The sequence below is a fragment of the Lycium ferocissimum genome, chromosome 4 (genome assembly GCF_029784015.1).
Source record: "Lycium ferocissimum isolate CSIRO_LF1 chromosome 4, AGI_CSIRO_Lferr_CH_V1, whole genome shotgun sequence".
NCBI classification, from domain to species: domain Eukaryota; kingdom Viridiplantae; phylum Streptophyta; class Magnoliopsida; order Solanales; family Solanaceae; genus Lycium; species Lycium ferocissimum.
Genome location: NC_081345.1, coordinates 52,941,121 through 52,960,648, shown reverse-complemented (window position 1 = coordinate 52,960,648; position 19,528 = coordinate 52,941,121). Strand labels below are relative to the sequence as shown.

At 36.3% G+C, this 19,528-nt stretch overlaps 2 protein-coding genes across 5 annotated transcripts in view; one reads left to right on the top strand and one right to left on the bottom strand.

Annotated features, from left to right (window-relative positions):
* LOC132053507 (uncharacterized) overlaps positions 1–12,518 on the top strand; it is a 20,126-nt gene extending 7,608 nt beyond the window's left edge. For 3 of the 4 annotated variants that reach the window (XM_059445572.1, XM_059445574.1, XM_059445571.1), the window contains exons 7-11: positions 1,644–1,728; positions 1,978–2,037; positions 9,040–9,147; positions 11,324–11,394; positions 11,930–12,518. In XM_059445572.1, coding sequence (XP_059301555.1) covers positions 1,644–1,728; positions 1,978–2,037; positions 9,040–9,147; positions 11,324–11,394; positions 11,930–12,293 — 688 coding nt within the window. In that variant the 3' untranslated portion in view covers positions 12,294–12,518. The remainder of the gene's footprint in view (positions 1–1,643; positions 1,729–1,977; positions 2,038–9,039; positions 9,148–11,323; positions 11,395–11,929) is intronic. The other variant, XM_059445573.1, reaches the window with a different exon arrangement.
* Positions 12,519–14,626: 2,108 nt separating this feature from the next.
* On the bottom strand, positions 14,627–18,898 carry LOC132054849 (cytochrome P450 703A2). The gene is made up of 3 exons (XM_059446814.1): positions 18,545–18,898; positions 16,961–17,673; positions 14,627–16,438 (listed from the first exon to the last, which is right to left on the bottom strand). Exons 1-3 carry the CDS (start codon positions 18,813–18,815, stop codon positions 15,779–15,781), a joined length of 1,644 nt encoding a protein of 547 aa, XP_059302797.1. The 5' UTR covers positions 18,816–18,898; the 3' UTR covers positions 14,627–15,778.
* Between the last annotated feature and the right edge of the window lie 630 nt (positions 18,899–19,528).

Below are 19,528 nucleotides of genomic sequence, written 5' to 3'. Positions count from 1 at the left end.
AAGGGTCTAATTTAATTTTTGGGTGTTGATTTACCTAGGGTTCTAGTGAAAATTTCCATGGTTCATGATTTTTCTAAATGGGGATGAGTATTAGAGCTATTGTGAATTCATGGGGCTGAGAAATCAACATCCTAACGGGTTGGTGGGCATTTCAACTGACGAATTTGTATCTTGGGTTCCAATATTGTTATGCCCGCCAAAATTGCTCAAATTGAATACTAATGAACTGTCAAAATTTGAAAAAATGGGGGAAGTCTGAGTAACCCAACCCCCGTAGGAATTGAAACCATGGAAGGAATGTGTGTGTGATGATTGGCTGTTACTGAAACAAATTCGTAAAAATAAAATTGAGGTCATATAAGATTGGCTAGATGGCAGGGGTTCTATTTAAGTATGAGCTGTTATACGGTCCGTGAAAATCGCTTGTACTTTGAAATGGAACTTCTGTTGGTTCTGTCCTCCCCCCACCCCCTCAAAAAAAAAAAAAAGGGATTTTTCTGTTTTTTTAAACTTTAATTTCTAAGACCCGTGACTAACAAAAGCTCTTTTGTAGGTATGGTCCAAAACATTGTGTCATAAGGGGTGCTGGGCCCCGAGCTGGTAGGGGCCGAGGCCGAGCCCAAGACGAACCAGAGACAGATCATCTCCTTAGAGATGAGACCGCCGATGATGAGGTCATACCGGCAAAGAAGTGCGAGGGGCTACAAATCTCAACCCGAGACCATGACTCCTTCCACCTCGGATAATGAGGGAGAAGAAGAGTCATTGGAAGCTGGGTCTGAGAGCGCGGAGGCCGTAGGCAGCGGGTCTGCGTCAGGTGAGCCGTTGGATAATGAGGGAGATACGAATGAGAGCGGCTCATTTGAGCCTACAGACACCCTAAGCTCCAAATGCCGAGTGTTCCCCTGAGTCAATTCAAGGCAAGCGCAAGTTGGCTTTGAGGACTAAAACACTGCTGGAGGACGCATTGCGGTTTGGGGTTGAAGAGTCCAAAAAGCTATATGAGGATGGCATTTCTCTCACAAGAGAGGGGGAAAGCCGAAGAGGAGTATATGGGAAGAGCGGCGACTCGTGTTTGAGGGTCTTGAGGCTTATCCCAACACTGCCGAGACCCTTCGATTCTATAGGCTGGGGGTGTTCGCTGAGCCTCCTGGAGAGTATTGCCCGGTCATTGTGCGAGAATTTTATGCTAACTACGGGGCCGAGTTGTTGAAAATGAAGAAGCCCAGCCAAATGAATCCTCAGCTCCCAATGCTTGATGAAATTAAAGTGAGGAATGTAAAAGTTGTCATCTCCGCTGCTGCTATCAACAAAATTTATTTCGGGTGCCGGAGAATGATCAGAATTCTGACACGAGGGACAACGCGAGGATGCCTGGGAGTTGATCAGAATTCCAAATCTGATTTTTAACTCCCTTTGGCCACTTAGCTGCTTCAATCCACTTCTAACTTGTACCATAAATATGTTCATGTATTCCAATGACCTCACCATTCTCATGTGGACGCGAATACATTTGAGGCTTTACAATAACTTCGTGATATGGTGGAAGTTATGCTCCTTTGTTATCTCATAATTTTTGCGAACATTTTATTCCCAGTGTAACTGCTGATCAATTTGTCCTCTATATTTCTTGGTTGAAGCAGGTGCTCAATTTGGCCATCAGGTCTGTTCCTTTCAGAGTTCATACTTTCTTTTCCAGAAGTGTTCTCAGGCAAATCTTGTCTTGAGGTGAGGTAGCTTTTAGAAGTATTCCATCTGTTTGTCTTAGTTTATCAAATTTTTTCTCAGCAATTGGTCTTAGGGAAAATTGAAACGTCTAACTCCTTGTCACATCTTCATGGATTTTTCCAAGATTGAGTATTACTTCTCTTGATCCTTTTTTTGTTTGTCAGTTGGCAATTCTCTTTTATTTGTGTAGTGGGGTCGATTAATGTAATAACACTTGTGCCATTCCTTGTATTTTATCTATTAAAAAAGCAGGTTGGTTCGGGTGTTGGATTGGTTGGTGTCTGTCTAGCTCAGGCAAATTGCTCCAAGGCAAGTTTCCTTTTTCATTCTTTCTATTTTTTCTGCGAATTCTACCTCTTGTTTTGTTCACACAAATGCATCACACATTCTTCAGATATCTCCTGCTCATTTTGAACTTCACTGTGATTTTTTGTTCAATCCCCTCGACGGGATCTTATTTTTTTATATTACCCAATAAAAAGCATTTGGGCTGAACAATTTTGGGAATCATTTTGCTCTACCACTTATTTTATTTGAGGTTACAATTGCTTTCATCTTCTCTATTGAATATGCCTTCTTGCCTTTAATTGAAAATGGCTGGGATCATTGACTGGGCATATGGTTTTGTGTAGGTCATGAAACATGTAATTGATAATGGTTAGGTGTAGTCTATCAATTTGCTTGGATCAAGCAGCCCATGCTCTTGTCACCCAATTGGAGCTAAAAAGTGAGAGAAGCTTGCTTGCAATCATGAACATTTAGTTTTATTTTTCCATCACATAGTTTTGCCATCATAAAATAAGATTAATGCATTCCAAGCGATGGCGCTTCTTGCTTAGTGTAGTAAGTTCTTAAACTATATTTACATCCTAGGATAGATATAGTGGTCATCCTCATTTTAGCTACTGAAACATCGTGGATGCATAGTGTTAAACATACTACTCTTAATAATAATAAAAGAGAGAATACATAATTAACCCCCCCCCCCCCCCCCCCCCCCAAAAACAAAAAAACAACTGCGAACTGATATGAATACCTCCTTTGTTTGCCACCTGGCATAGAGGATATGCATACAATCTCTTAAAAAGCGTGAGGAACTAATACAATTTTTTTCTTTATGAAAATGTATTGTCCTACTTTCATTATTTTAATTTTTTTCCTTATTCTTGTTTTCTTTTGTTTCTTCTTCATAAATAAAAAATTTTGCCACTCATTTCTGCCACAAGTACAACTCCACCACCTTGATTTACTATTACCGCTTCAACTCTTTTCTTCAACTCCAAAATCTTATTCAACACCGTTGCCCCTGTAAATCAGATGAAGAAATGCAGATAGGGTACCTAAAAACAGGACTGCGACCAGCTTTGTCAATACCCATCATGCAAGGCTTCAATGTCCAAATTGGGAGCTTCCCAAAGAACCCATTTCGACTGTGCACCCAGTAGCCGCCCCCTTTCAGTTTTATCTATCAATCTGCTCAGGTCCCGCCAGAAAGGGGCTCCCTCCAATGTGAATAGTGGAAACTGCACTCTCGATTTTCCACTCCTCAAATGATATTATTGGAAGGGGATGGAGGTTAGAATAAAGAAGAAGAACAAATTACCATTTTCCAAAAAAAAAAAAAAAAAAAAAAAAGGAAGAAGAAGTCATAAAGTAAGAGAGAGAAAAAGAAAAAAGAAAGAAAAAATATAAGCAAAAATAATAATAATAATAATAATGTATTTTTAGTTAAATTAACACATATTAACCAAGGATTGGGGCATGATCAACACCTTCTTTTTTAAAATTGGAGTTGGTCGAAAAAGGAGGTAATAATATCAGTTCAAAGTTGTTTAGGGGGTTAATAGGACCCTCGCAAAGTTTAAGTGTAAAAAGCTCTTACTTCGGGGGGTAATACTAGTTTTCTTTTTATTTTGTTTATTTTCAGCAGCTGACTCACTTAGATTTATCAATGTGGATCCTTGATTTTAATTTTTCTTTCCAAAAGCTTTTTGTGCCTTGCATATTAAAGATCCTGCGGGAAATGGTTTGGGATCGATTGGATAATTGCTGTCGTGGATTCAAGTGACTGTTGTTGACATTAGTTCTATCTTTAGTATAAATTCTGATAATTTTCTTGGTTGAATATTTAAAATTTAGGCTTAATAGATATTTTGCCCCTTCAACCTGTAATGAAATTCCTTCGACACACCCCTCCTTCACGGAAAAAGTTGTACGCACCAAACCTTTTCCATGTCAATACACTGGTACCTACTTGGTACTCATTGTGTTCCACATATACCAGAGGTGTGAATACAAACAATTTTGTTTGAAACCTCATCTGGACACCATGTAACCATATTTTTTTTTTTTTTTTTTGAATCTTCTTCATTTTCTTCAAATAACAGCAGCAACTGGAGCAACAGTTCGATGGAGGGACGAAATCACAACAACCTATGTTGATCGCACCGCTAAAAGAACAGTGAATTTCGACCTCAAATTTCAACTTCATGAGGTCGGAAAAGTCAAATTTTCGACCTCAAGCCCAGGTCGCTAATAGCTCGGTCGAAGTTTTTTTCGACCTCATGAGGTCGAAATTTTTGACCTTACGAGGTCGAGAATAAGTTTTCTATCCAAATTAAGAAAATACAGTTTTCGACCTCATGAGGATGAAAAGAGTATTTTTATTTAAATATTATTTAACGTATTCGACCTCATGGATGAATATATATATAAAAAAACTTTTAACTTTAGAATTTCAACCTAATTTAGCCAAAAAAATCTGGGTCCCACCCCCCCACCCCCACCCACCCAACCATCACCACCAGAATTTGGCTACTTTTACAGCTGCCCACCTGCCAAACAAAACACAATACCAAAACCTCAAGAACCAGCTATTTGAGCTGCCATAATGCAACCAAAACAAACATAAACTATACAACCAATTGTTTTGCATTCTACAACCAATTGTTCTGCATTCTACAACCAATTCAGCCACTGCAACAATGCAGCATAACAACCACTTCAACCATAAACTACATTCTACAACCAATTGCTTCAAAGTCGTTGCAACAATACATCAAATTCAACTTCAAAGTACTTCTGATTCGAATTAAAACTACATTCAAACACTTAACCATCATAAACTTAAACAATGCATACATATCCAACAAAGGATAGAAAAGTTAGAATTCAAAAGTATACGAATCAAATAGGTCAACGTTGTGATTTAGAGACGTGATCCCTATCCTTCTCACTAGACTCATCAACAAGAGCATGATCTACGTTAGTACGTGACCTACGTCGTCTACCTTTGGAAGGTTGGGGGGGTTGTGACCTACGAGCATTCCTGGGAGAAGGCGGAATCAGGAACGCCCCCGGATTAATTAAGCTGTCTATTTGGGCCTGCATACCCAACATCTTGGCCTCCGAGGCATTAAGTGTGCTTGTTAGTTGAGCAAGTTGCTGCTTCATCGCTTGGTACTCCTTAGGATCCACAGCCCCCTCTCATCACTAGAACCTATGCTTTGAAGGGCCGACGGTAGGGCTGGGCATAAATACCGAAAACCAAAAAACTATTGAAGCTACTGTTGTTGCTGCTACATGCTTTGATAATACTAGTTCAATAAGACGTGGGGAGAGTTTAGTTACTATAGTGGACTGTGGAGATTCAACTGAGCTTATTGGGATGAGGCGTGAGGGCGCCAATAACAATTTACTCTTCTTTGCTCTGATTTTTTTTTTTACAATGATTAGCTTTAAATTCTTGCTCTGACTTTGTAATTGATTTCACTTTAGTTATACCTTTTAATGTATCATAAATTTCTTTGAAAAATCGAATAACTGTTTTAGAAAAATCGAATTATATTGAACCGAACTCGGTTCGGTGCACACTTTTTCAAAACCGAAGAATCGAACCGAAGTTTGAAAAAATTGAACCGAAAAACCGAATGCCCACCCCTAGCCGACGGGAAGTGACGAAAGGCTCGATTAGCCATGCCATAAGCTGTCCCATAACTTGTCGGGCGACCAACACTCTCCATCCACTGCTACTTTATTATTTCTTGGGTTACCGGCATGCCGGCTGGTGCGAGTGGCACGAAACTCCTCAAAGTATTGTTGAAATTCATTTTGAATTTAAAGGATACAATGTTAGTAGCTAAATTTAGAAAAAGAAACTAATTATTGTTAATTAGTGACTTACCCAGGTTCGCTCAGCCCTTGGCTCAACCCATTGGTCTATACCATCATCGTTCTTCGTCTTCTTCATGTGAGTGATCTTGAACGCCTCGTCTTGAGGTACTACTTGCCCCCTCTAGAGCTCCTGCAAACAAATTATTTGAGTTATTAATCATATAAAGTAAATAAATTGAGTGTCTTTAAAATATAATTTAATGAAACATACCAGCTTCCTCCTCACGTCAATCTGGCTCGTAGCCCCATTAGTATGTAGCGATCTACCCTTCTCCGAGGCTCTGGCATTCTTCCCTATCTCACTTTGTTGCAAAAACTGTGGATCAGTCGCCCAATAATGCAACAGGTTCGCGCAGTTATTCTCATGGACCACTAAGACTTCTGGCAAGTGTTACGGGCTCTACGAAACGCATCCTTAAGTATTTTCGCAACCTTTTTCTTGAAATTCTGCGCTACTTTAGCCTCATGTTGTGGCTTACATGAACACTTTTTCTGCAAAGAAATTTAAATGTCATTAATATATATACACACCCTAAACTCTATAAACGTCTGCCTCTTCAGCTCCTGTGGCACCTTGCCCCAAGTCGGAGCGTCGCCCCGATAGAGTCCTTTGCGAGTCTTCAAAACCTTTTTTGTTGCTGTGCCCGGATAGAAGCTGCAACAAAAAAAGAAATAAGTAGATGTAAAATAATAAGATGTTAAAAAAATAAAGAAATAACTTATGCAAATTGAAAAAACTTAGCCGTATCCCACTGGCTTGATGATGAGATGATCATACTCGTCATAAGTCTCAAGCTGTCCTCGTGGGGGTCGAGGACAGTCTGAATCAAAGCTACTTTCCTCGGCTGGAAGCCCCGACATCCCAAACTGTTGGGTAGATGATGTAGAGGGATGTGATATAGTCGGGTTGGAGTAGCTGTAGGAGTACCACTCATAGCCGCTCGCTGAGATCCGTGATGAATATGTGAAAGGCCACGTGTGAACGTGCCAGGTGTAGTAGGGGCATGAGAGAAGTGCTGAGAGATGCCCTGCGACTCTGTTTGCCCTGAGGTCAAACATCTTATGGCATGACTAATCGAGCCTTTCATCACTTCCCGTCGGCCCTTCAAGGCATAGGCTCTAGTGATGAGGGGCTGTGGATCCTAAGGAGTACCAAGCGATGAAGCAGCAAGTTGTTCAACTAACAAGCACACTTAATGCCTACACTTAATGCCTCGAAGGCTAGGATGTTGGGTATGCAAGCCCAAATAGACAGCTTACTTAATCCGGGGGCGTTTCTGATTCCCCCTTGTCCCAGGGATGCTCGTAGGTCACAGCCCCCCCGACCTTCCAAAGGTAGACGACGTAGGTCACATACTAATGTAGATCATGTTTTTGTTGATGAGTCTAGTGGGGAGGGTACTGATCACGTCTCTAACACACAACGTTGACCTATTTGATTCGTATACTTTTGAATTCTAACTTTTCTATCTTTTGTTGGATATGTATGTATTGTTTAAGTTTATGATGTTTAAGCGCTTGAATGTAGTTTTAATTCGAATTAGAAGTACTTTGAAGTTGAATTTGATGTATTGTTGCAACTACTTTGAACCAATGGGTTGTAGAATGTAGTTTATGGTTGAACTGGTTGTTATGTTGCATTGTTGAAGTGGCTGAATTGGTTGTAGAATGTAGAACACTTGGTTGTATAGTTTATGTTTGTTTTGGTTGCATTATGGCAGCTGGTTGTTGGGCTTTTGATATTGTGTTTTGTTTAGTAGGTGGGCTGCTATAAAAGCCAGCCAAATTCTGGAATTTTTTTTCCAGATTTTTGACCTCCAGATAGTGCTAATTTTCGACCTCATGGGGTCGAAATTATACCCAAAAATTAAAATTTCGACCTAATGAGGTCGAAATTTAGCAATAATGTTGCCAGCATTTTGAATTTTGGCTGGCAACAATATTGCTAAATTTCTACCTAATTCTAAAAATAAAAGTTTTTTTTTTTCTTTATAATATATTCATCCAGGTTTTCTACCTTCGTTAAATAATATTTAAATAAAAAAAATACTGTTTTTGACCTCATGAGGTTGAAAACTGTATTTTCTTAATTTGGGTAGAAAACTTATTTTCGACCAAGCTATTAGCGACCTGGGCTTGAGGTCGAAATTTTGACTTTTTCAGCCTCATGATGTCGAAATTTGAGGTCGAAATTCACTGTTTTTTTAGTAGTGTAAATTGTCAAATGGATTTGTTCTATTCATGCAGTTAAAATGGACGAATAACACTTACCTAATAGTGACCTAATTGATCATTACAAATAAAAATTAGTAGGTGCTTTCTTTCATTTCGCCTAAGCATTGACGGGAAGAGTTGCCTGATATCTGTCTCGATGTGAGGTGGCACGTATCCGGTGGAATAGTCTCGGTGCATGCAAGTTAGTCTGTATACCACCGACCACCATCATAAAAAAAGAAGAGATGGTCATTACAAATTATAACTATACACTATTTGAGCTGATATGTAGCATATACTGTTATTAATCAAAGTGTATTGCTTTATGAGGCGCTGATCACATTCTTAAAAGTTTTATTTGTTTGGTTAGAAATTTCTCTAAAATTAGTATTCGCTGCATCTCATTTTGATGGTGCAACAGGCCTCATATTAAGTAGGATTAACTTTCAACATTTTGGTTCTAAGTTACTCCCTCTGTTTCAATTTATGTGAACCTATTTCCTTTTTAATTAGTTTAAAAAGAATGATCCCTTTCTAAATTTGGAAACAATTTAATTAAGCTTTCTATTTCACCCTAAATAATTTTTTTTATAGTCACACAAATGTTATGGCATGTTTGAGACCACAAGTTTCAAAAGTCTTCCTTTCTATGGCCAGTCAAAACATAAATTGAAACATAGGAAGTATTGCAGAAAACACAAACTGATAAATTTTATGGTTGACGGTCTATTGATAAGAATCTATTCATTTTACCATCATTTGTGCTAGAAGTCTCCTAGAAAAAGAAAGAAGTTTTAGTCTCGTTAAACTTCTTGGTTGTTGAGAACTGCAGCTGCTATAGTAGCTGCAGTAATAGTTCTTTCTGTTTATTTGTTACCTAAAGGGTAATGATTAATTTAGAGTCTTATCCATATAATGATGCAGGTAATACTTACAGATGGTGACTTATCTACTTTAGCAAACATGAAGCTCAACTTGGAGTTAAATCAGCTGGCCACTGATATGTTAGGTCATACCCAAATAAACAACACGGTTAGTGGTCATTGATTTTTGCTTATTTGTGTTTCTTTTATGATCTTACTATTCCTAGCTTCTTTCCGTTCTATTCTGTATTTATGAATTTAAGTTGGCTAGTTTGACAATCATAGCTCCTTTCAAGCATGCTTCGGTAGAACTGGTGGAGATTCGTGTACATGCTGTGTTATTGTCTATTACCATAAGAATGTTGAGGCAGCACCTGTCGACCTGATTATTGAACAGTAGACTCATTGTAATTTTACAGTTAGGCGTAAGTTATGCGCGTTGATGTCAAACTCAATTCTTCAACAGTCCAAGGCATTAGGTTTTTGGGTTCTCAAAGGAAATTTTTTAAATAATTTTTATAACTATGGTTCACGGGTCAGTTTGCACACATATCATCTATTTCATCGTTACCTGCAGGCTCCCACCAATACAGGTACTGTGTAACTCCACCCACAGGAGTCAGGACTAGCTAGATTTGCCTCTCCTATAATTTGAACCTACTTTAATCTTCCATGATCTTCATGACTTCATTCCACCTTCATCGACCATTATATTGCACCTTTGGATATGTTCTCTATGCAAATGGTTGATGTCCAATCATGGAAGTCCAAATAGTTTCGGGAAATCATTCACCATTTAAGCTGAACCGATGTTATAGGGGATGAAAACCTTTAATTAGTAATCTGCTTATGCACTTCTCTATGCAGCACAAAGTAATATATATATATATATATATATATATATATATATATATATATATATAGAAAGTAAGACGAAGAACAAAGAATTCAGAGCACGGCCAGGGACCGGTAGGGATATCTTCCATATTTTATTTCTTCCGGGTACTATCATGATAAGACCGCACTTCAAAGTTTATTCTATTTATATCCAAAAATTTACTGCACTTGCAAAGGTCAAAACTCTTGGTATGATCACTGTGAAGGAAATACTGGTGGCCAGCAAGATGTTTACGTACCGGCACTATCACTATCTTCACTAAATGGATTTTCATGGACTTATGTGCGAATTATGCCTTAGATTTACAGACACGTATAGATGTAATTCTCTCTTTTGCCCGGCCAGAGAGATCAAGTTATCAAGGAATTCCTTTTGGATAACGGAAGGCTGGTTAAAAATGGAATTTTATTTTATGTCTTCGTTCTATAGTTTGTTGTGCCTTTTTGTTGATGAAGAAAGTTTTGCACCTACAATTTTTTTCATATTCTGGAGTTAGCTTTCACAGGTGATTTCCATCTATTCAAGTGAAAGCACTGTCAAACACATACAATTCACTTTTGTCTGTTCATAGCTGTAAGCTGACTGTTACTGGCTTTCTATATTTCCATCAGAGTTGCAAATATATTTGTGAATGAAGCTGAGCATCCAACCCAAACCTTTAAGGCAATGGATGGAGTGATGTAGGAAATTATAAACTCTTTTGGAGACCTTTACACAACTAATGGAGGGACAAGTGTAGCATTCTTTGACACTTTCTGTCACGTATGAACTCCTTCGAGGATTTACACGTGCATTTGAGTTTTTTTAAGTATTTTTATTTTTATTTTTTTTATTTAAGTAGAGAGAGAGAGATGGCTTAACAGAAGTAAGCCTGAAGTAGAGGAAGATAGATTAGGCTCAATATGCTAATGAGTGGGTCCATGGGCTACTTGCCTATTCCTCAAACTTCGTAGGTCCCGAATTCTTTGACGGCTTGCTTCTGTTCAGGGTGAATGTAATTGACTGCTATTGTAGGATGTTCACATGATGTATGTCAAAAGTGATAAAAGTTACTTGGAAGAAGAAAATAAAATTTCCAACATTTTATTGTGGCTCCTGAAAACTGAGTCACTGGACTTTTTAAGTTTTTGTACTTGTAACTGTGCCTCAATCCCAAGTAGGGATAGTTTTTTGTGTATACCCATGTTTTTTGAGGCCAATGAGTTTTCTTGTTAAAAGTTTGTCACTGAAAACTGGAGTTGCTTTTAATATAACACAGGGCATTAGCATAAACCTGATGTTAGTGAGTTTCACAAGTTGAGGCCTTTTGATGTATTGGTTTAAGCACTTGTAAACATTTTGGTACCTTCTTGGGACTGTTTTTTTCCAATGAAGTACTTTACCTTATAAAAAAAATGTATCGTAGAGTAAGCATAAGTAGTAGTTAAGACATATCTTTTTGATTCAGGTGCAGTGCTTGTATTTGCCGTGGGAGTCCGCCACAGAAAATGAGCTATGTGAATTCATGCCAGATATAGTGTGAGTATTTACTCTTCAAGTTTGCTTTTGTTATTTTTAGTAACACGGCTATTACTTTCCTTTTCTGTTATACTTTATCTTGAGGAATAGACTTGCAGATTACTGTTAGAAACATTGTGGAGAACAATAATTAAAAAACAAATGAATTATAAAGGCCATTCGAGTTAAGAAACTAAAAGACTGATGCTGCAGTATTTTGTATATTATAGTAAATTGGAGTATTAACTCCAAAGGGTTGTGGTGTTAAAAAAATTTAAATCTAAGATTTGATTTGGATATACAGTCAAACCTCTTTATAACAACGTCATTTGTTTTGTTATAGAGAGCATATAATATAACATAACATGACAGTTCGGTTCCACAGAAAACATGGTTGTTTTAGTGTAGTGTTATAGAGGATGGTTGTTATAGGAAAGGTCTGACTGTAACAAACTTAAAATTTTAGCAAGGTGCAGATTCAAATCCTTGACTGAATTCCTAGCCTTAGTATCATGTTGTCCTCATTAGAACCGGCTTTTGATTTTCCTCTTTAAAGTTTGGGAGCAGATGTGATATATGATCCACTCTGCCTACCACACCTTGTTCGAGTCCTCACGATGCTTTTGAAGCGGGAAGATCTAAACCTACATTATTTGAATAATGGCTGCAAGGAGCATTTAAATGGTAATACTCATGCTGAGCATTTGTCACCTGCATTAGGACAAGGGCCTGTTGCATATATTGCTTCAGTAATTCGCAATATTGACACATTCAATTGTTTCCTTTCGTTGGCGGAAAAAGCAAAGTTAATTGTATCCGACATCACTGATACGATGAAGCCGCTTGACTTGTTTCCTTATTTAAAATCATACGAGCGGTCTAGCATTAGAATGTTTAAAATCTCATATTTGTGCAAATAAGGCTACTGTATAATCAAACAGACACAAGTAGACTGTTGCAGTAGGCGAAAGTTTTTTTTTTTTTTTTTTTGTGGGAGGTACAAATAAAAATTTGTATTTTTTTTTTTTTGTTGTTGTGAGATTGACCATAGATTAATTTCCTTTTTATTTGGGAATATTGATTACACTCCAATTCTGAGCCTCATGTTACTCTTTCCAAATGACACGAGGAAAATGTTAACAATAGCGTGGTGATATGTTATCGTATTCATCCTCTTTCTGGTATTCCTGATGTTTGTTGTGAACAAATGACTTATTTATCTGCGTTTTGAACTCTTAAGGAATGATAGTTTGAGGAACTTAAATAGTCTTACTGGAAGAAGTCGCTGACACATTAATCAATATCAATACCATTCAATATTTACCATAAATACAAGTGATTCATTATAGGCAAAGGGGGTAAATATACCCCTCAACTTTACGATTTAGAGTAGATATACCTCTCATTACAAAAGTAATGTATATATATCCCTGCCGTTACAAAAGGGTGCAAATTTATCCTTTTCGCTGATGGTGGTTTTTTTTTTTTAAATCATTTCGGTTATTTTTTAATTAAAAAAAATGTCACGTAATTTTAAAAAAAAATCTACCTATTTTTTTTAGTAGACATTTTTTAAAGCCACGCTAATTTTTTTCCTGGTATGTCGGGTATGATTCATTTAAAAAAATATCTCCATAACTTTAAAAAAAATAATTCTACCCATTTTTTTAAACGAACCAGATTTAACCTATTAGAAAAAAATTACTATGTGGCTTTAGAAAAGTATGTTTACTCAAAAAAATAGGTAGATTTTTTTTTTTAAAGTCACGTGGCATTTTTTTAATTAAAAATAATATAAATGATTTTTTAGAAAAAGCCCGTCAGCGAAAAGGATATAGTTGCATCATTTTGTAACGGTAAGGGTATATTTGCACCATTTTGTAACGGCAGGAGTATATATACACCACTTTTGTAACAAGGGGTATATCTACTCTAAATCGCAAAGTTGAAGGTATATTTGCACCTTTACCCTTCATTAATATAAGTGAGAACAACAAAAAGTTGTCGTCCTCGCAGGGGCAGTAATGAAATTTCATACATTTGACACGTGGCTGTTGCAATTAGCATTTCGAATTCCCATTTTGTACTGCTGCAATTGGCCTCTATTATTTCACTAGTAAAGTAGCCCCGCGCGGTTTTACACGGAATGAATATTTTTATCAGAAGTAGATTTGAGATGAAATACATTTTTTTATTAGTATACTACTATACTTTGAAAAAAAAAAGAAGTAAAAAAGAATGTGTGCATGTATCGGTGTAACTGTAGCACATGAATCTCTTAGTGCACATGTTATTGAATATGAATACATGTGAATAATCTGATATGTTTATTTCATTAGATAGTTAAATGTTCTTCCTTAAATTTTAATTATTAATACTGGAAAATGAGAATATATCTAACAAATTACAGTTCATTTGTAATGGTTAAAAGAAGTGAAAAAATGTGATAAAAGAGTGGAGACAATGACAACCGCCGGACCATCAAGCATGAGTCAAATGACAATAATTAAACATGTTTTGTTGATAGTCCCAATCGCAAATAAAGAATGTATCAGCAGCGGCTGAGATATCAATTAAAAAAGGTAATAGATGATACTCTAAATCATCGAAATGTAAAAATTGAATGTGGATGAAAATGAAATAACATCATATTAAACAGAGTGAATTATAAAGAAGAAAAATAGGAATACAATTGATTACACTCTAATAAGAAAGTAAAAGAAAGTTAGAATGCTACTGCAGAGGAGGCGATAAGATTATGCCACTACTAATTGCTAAGCAACCATTTCAAGTTGATATAGGAATAATGTACGTACTATGAGTTTTTTTAGTACAACAGATCTAAAGGAGCTAAATTTTCCTCTAAACCAGCTTCATAACGTCAAAGTTCAAACTCTGCAGCTACTTCTGTTACTATGATGCGACAATTCAATGGAGTGAATTTTGTGAAATTGTCACAATTCATGAACAACCATTTACCAAAAAAAAAAAAAAAAAAAAAAAAAAAAAAAAAAAAAACTCATTAGTGATCTACCAGATGTTTGATTGACTTGAATCTGCGGAGAGAAGACATTCCATGTCGAAGTTCACTCTTAGATTTAGATTAGTTAACTTCATTGAGAGGAACTGTATTAAAGTACACATAAACAAAATTAAGTTATCCTGCTAATGTTTAACGGGGATTGGAATTATTTAAAACATTATTTTTCTTTGGCAAAAACAGATCAAACAAATACTTCTCCAAAAACTCCGTGAACACTATAAAACAGAGATGACGACGACAACAACAACCTAGTATATTTTCACAAGTGAAGTCTTTGGAACACTATAGAACAGACAGGGGCTAATCTATGTATAAAAAATGGGTCACGTGAACCCATGGTCATCGGACTAAACTCAGTATATTATGTATATAATCCTTAAAATATATCTAATATTAACTGAAGGAATCCATGATCAAACTAAATCAAGTGGAGCACTGGTTAAGTGCTTAGTTTATTTAGTCCCTTAAGGTTGTGGGATTGAACCCTACTAAATACACTTTTGCATCTTTTTTTTTTTTTTTAATTCGAAGGTGAACTCATCCTCTTGAAATTCTGAATTCACGTCTCAACGGAGAACACAAGTAAAACAAGAAAAGGGAATGAAGCTACGGGTAAAATTTCTCTTGTTTTTACTGTCAATGATATTTTGAAAGATGTGTAGGTATCTGTAAGTGATTTGACCAAATTTGAGTAAACACACAACAAATAATAACATAATAATAATATAATACTTTCAACAGAATTTGTTAATGCAATTCTTCATTATTCTACTGCAATTTACCTATTCCATTCAAATCCGCGATTTTTATCAATGCATCCTTCTAGTTTAGCAACTGCTCTTCTTAAATTATTATATTTGAAACTGGGTCCTTTAAAACCCCAACCTCAAACCGAAAGATTAACATTCAAAAATGGAATGACGATATATAAATTCAAACAAAGATTTTGAAATCTTACGAGGAATTTTTTTGGCTGGCCAGTTGATAATTGGAGAGAGATGGGTGAAATTGTTTTTTTTTTTTTTTTTTGAAAGAAAATATGACGTGATTGGGAGAGAGAGAAAAAAAGGCATGTATTTTTAAGATTTCAGACCTGATTCATTCATTATACCTATTCAGACCCATTAATATGTTGTAAAAGTGAAAAACCAAATGCACTTAATGGGCGGATCTGAATGATTTAGATTCTGACCCCCTTTTAAGTGCAGACAAATGAGTAGTCAAGACTTGTAACGCTAAAACTAGAGTTAACCAATAACCGACCGACCAAAAGTGATATTAACCCTTTATTTATTAAAATAACACACTTTCAATTTAATTTATGTATATGGAAAATGATTCATTTGATTGACTGGTAATTAATTATTGGTATAAGTGAGGAGGCAGTCTAGGCTTAGCAACAGCCATCAAGGGCTTAGCTTTAGGCATAGTCATTCCATAAACCTCATTTGTGTCAATATCCTCAGGCCTTACTCCATGTGGTGGACTCCAATCATAGCAGTGAAACAACCTAGCCAATGCCATAAGCACCAATTTCACACCCAATGGTGCACCAGGACACTTCCTTTTCCCAGCACTAAATGGCAAAATCTTGAAATCAGGCCCATGACTTATCTCAACTCTAGTAATGATATTTTTTTCATTATCATCATTTTGTGGCATATGTCTCTCTGGCCTAAACTCATCTATATTGTCCCAAATCTTTGTGTTCCGGCCAAGACCGTGCGTGTTGATGAACACGCGTGTCTTGGCCGGGATGTAATAACCATTGATATGAGTATCACGCGTTGACTCGTGTGGGATTAGAAATGGACCTGCAGGGTGCATTCGGAACGTTTCGCGTACTACACAACGGAGGTACTTGAGATGAATCAAGTCAGATTCGGTTACCATACGACTCGACCCGACAACTATATCGAGTTCTTCTTGGATCTTCTTGAGGACATGTGGATGCTTGATCACCTCAGCCATTGCCCATTCGTTGGTCACGGCAGAAGTGTCCGTGGCTGCAGCTATCATATCCTATAATTGAAAGAACAAAAAATAGAGTTTAACTTCTATATCTTGATTATGCAAGTCACTTAAAAGATACTAATTGTAGTTGATTTCATAATAATTGGGATTAGTAAGTTAAAGATAAAATAGATGCCTTGCAATAATATGTTAAAATACACGAATTGTGTAATAACTATTTTCACAATAATATGTTAAATCCATAATATAAAAGTTGGCATGGATATTGGTTTTGTCTTATTAGAGTCATATTCTGTGCATCGACAATAAAATAGTGTTACACTATCAAGTTAAGTTAACTTATAACTCTCTATACTCCTATTAAGTCTGATGTGATAATTTAATAAAGTAATAACGTGCTAGTACTGATTAAATTGGACCAATAACATTGCACTATCCGTGTGTATAGCTTAAATTCTATGTTTTAAATCCAAATGCAGCTTAGGGATCTCATGTGTGGTAGTAGTTGTTCACTAAATGCAGATATTGAATGTAAGTAGTTTGAGATAAATGTTAATAGTGTTGTTAGACCTGAATGAGAGCTTTAATCTCTACATCATCCATGTGTTGTTTTCCATTCCCATCTCCTTCACCTTCTCCTGGAAGAGACAATAAAACATCCACAAAGTCCATTTCACCGTCATCATCATCTATATTATTATGTTTACCTCTCTTCTTTCTATGTTCTTCAATTATTCTCATGTGAAAATCATCAATCCTTTTCTCCACATCCCTCATTTTCTTCTCACAACCATAAGGATCAATCCACCTCCACAAAGGTAAATAATCACCTAAATAAATCACTCCAAGTAGCCAAAATAACTCATGTGTTACATGCATAAATTCCATTGCTTCTTGTGGGCCTGCTGATTCAAGCCCAAAATACTGTTTTCCTAACAACATCCTAGTCACATTGTTCATTGAAAATGCACCCAAAATTTCCCTTAAGTTCACTATATGTCCTTTTTGGGCCTTGGCCCAAACATCTTTAACTAGACTTTGGGCTTCATCAGCCCTATGTTTTGCAAATGATTCAAGCCTTTTAGTTGTCAACAAATGTTCCATACAAATTCTTCTCATTCTTTTCCATTTCGGTCCTAATGGAGCCAATGCCACATCCCCACAACCATAAGCTAGATGAACGGCAGCAAGTGTTCTTGGTCTAGATGCAAAAACATCATCTTGTTGTACAAGTATTTCCCTTATGATTTCGGGATCATTGGTGGTGATAGCATCAACATTACCTGTTAGTGAAAATAGAAGTGGAGTTAGGATTTCAAATTTATGAGTTCAGAAGTATAAATTCAATTGTTAATAACTAGTTTCTAAATTTAATATGTGTACATATTTCATAAAAATTTTAACGCAAATAAATTGTTTGAGCAAAAGTTACTATGTTCGGCCGAACCAAAGATACAGACTTCTACCTCCGCCCCTTGAGTGAAAAAATAACAATATAGAGATGGAAGTAAACGAACGCTTTGAGACATGAAAAATAAGAACCTTATAGATGCATTGTATGCATACTGATTGGGGACATAAAAATAAGTCCCTCCATAATACAACAAAGCCTATTACATACAGGGTAGATTTTTCACAGCTACTTAATTCTTAGGGAATTTCTGTATTTATTGATCAAAGACCAAATCATTTCAAATAGACACTTCATTTCACAAACAGATTGACCCATTTTTAAAATTTAGATTTATATATAAAATAAAATACTGACACCTTTACTTCCAAATCCAAGCATTTTAACATAATATTAATATTGTATGTATAAATTAATATATTTATTTGTAAAGTTTAGTTATATATATATATATATATATACACGTTAATGATAGTTGACGTTTTTAAGCTTATAGGGGTTTTGCGCATCAAAGTTGGAACCCCGCAAACATTACAAACTATAACTAACACTATCATAGAAATAACGAATACTTGCCACTTTTCGGCCATATCTTAATTATAAAATAGTCAAGTTGCAACATCCATAAGTGAATATCCTAGATACTTGAAGTTTCCCTTATGCATTTGAAACTCGAAAACAATGGCTATTTTTAATTAAAAGGACTAAAACGTGGCTATTTGTGAATTTTTTCCCAACATTACCTAGTCGGAGGTAGACCAATGGCCCATACTTCTCACAGAAAGACGCCATGTCACGGTGAGGTAAGTGCCCCAACTGAAAAAGGTTGCCTACAATAGGCCATTGTTTTGGACCAGGAGGAAGTCGATTGATTTTCGATTTTGACTTCTCGATGAATGAAAATTGAACTAGCTTGGAAACAAGATACGCACAAAGAAGGGCTACAAAATAATTGATCAAATTAAGAAGATGCGTGCAAAGAAGGACAAGAACAAAACTTGTCAAGTCAGTCATCTTAATTTGTCAAAGAGGAAAAAGTAAGAAACTAAAGTAGTTTACAAGCCTTAATAGGGAAATATGTTTGTTTAATTCTAATTTATAATCTTTTTGAGCGTGCACAAAGACACGTCCACGAGTGATTAGGAGGCCCATCATCTTGACATGTTTCAACTACAAGTATTCATCTTGAACTCACGCTTCTTGCTTCCCCACTTTGCACAATAAGTTTGTAGTCACAGATTGAACAAGTTTCTTTTTTACTTATGGGAAGAATTTAATGCAATTTACGCATTTTACGAATATATTACCATCAAAATTACACGGCTTGCCTTTCACATGAACGGTATTTTTTATCTTGACAACAATATTATAGGCTAGCACTAGAGTTGGGTGTAAAATGAGTAGGTTGGACTGAATTTGGATGGGTTAAAATGAGTTAAATCAATAGGGGTCCTTATGCAAATGTATATGTCAAAACAAACAACTTACAGTTAGCATAGCCCAATAACATTTTATATCTAGATCAGTGTTTTAAAAGGCGGGGGGGGGGGGCGAGGCAAAGCGTTTTACGCAGCACGGGACAAGGCGTAAGTCCCGAGACACATGGCGTAAGTCCCATGGATCTACGGAGCGTATGTCGCATGTATCTTCAATTTTATAATTTTATTACTAAAACTAAGCAAATGTAAAGTTTTCATAAAAATTCTGCAAATAAATTCAAGTAAATC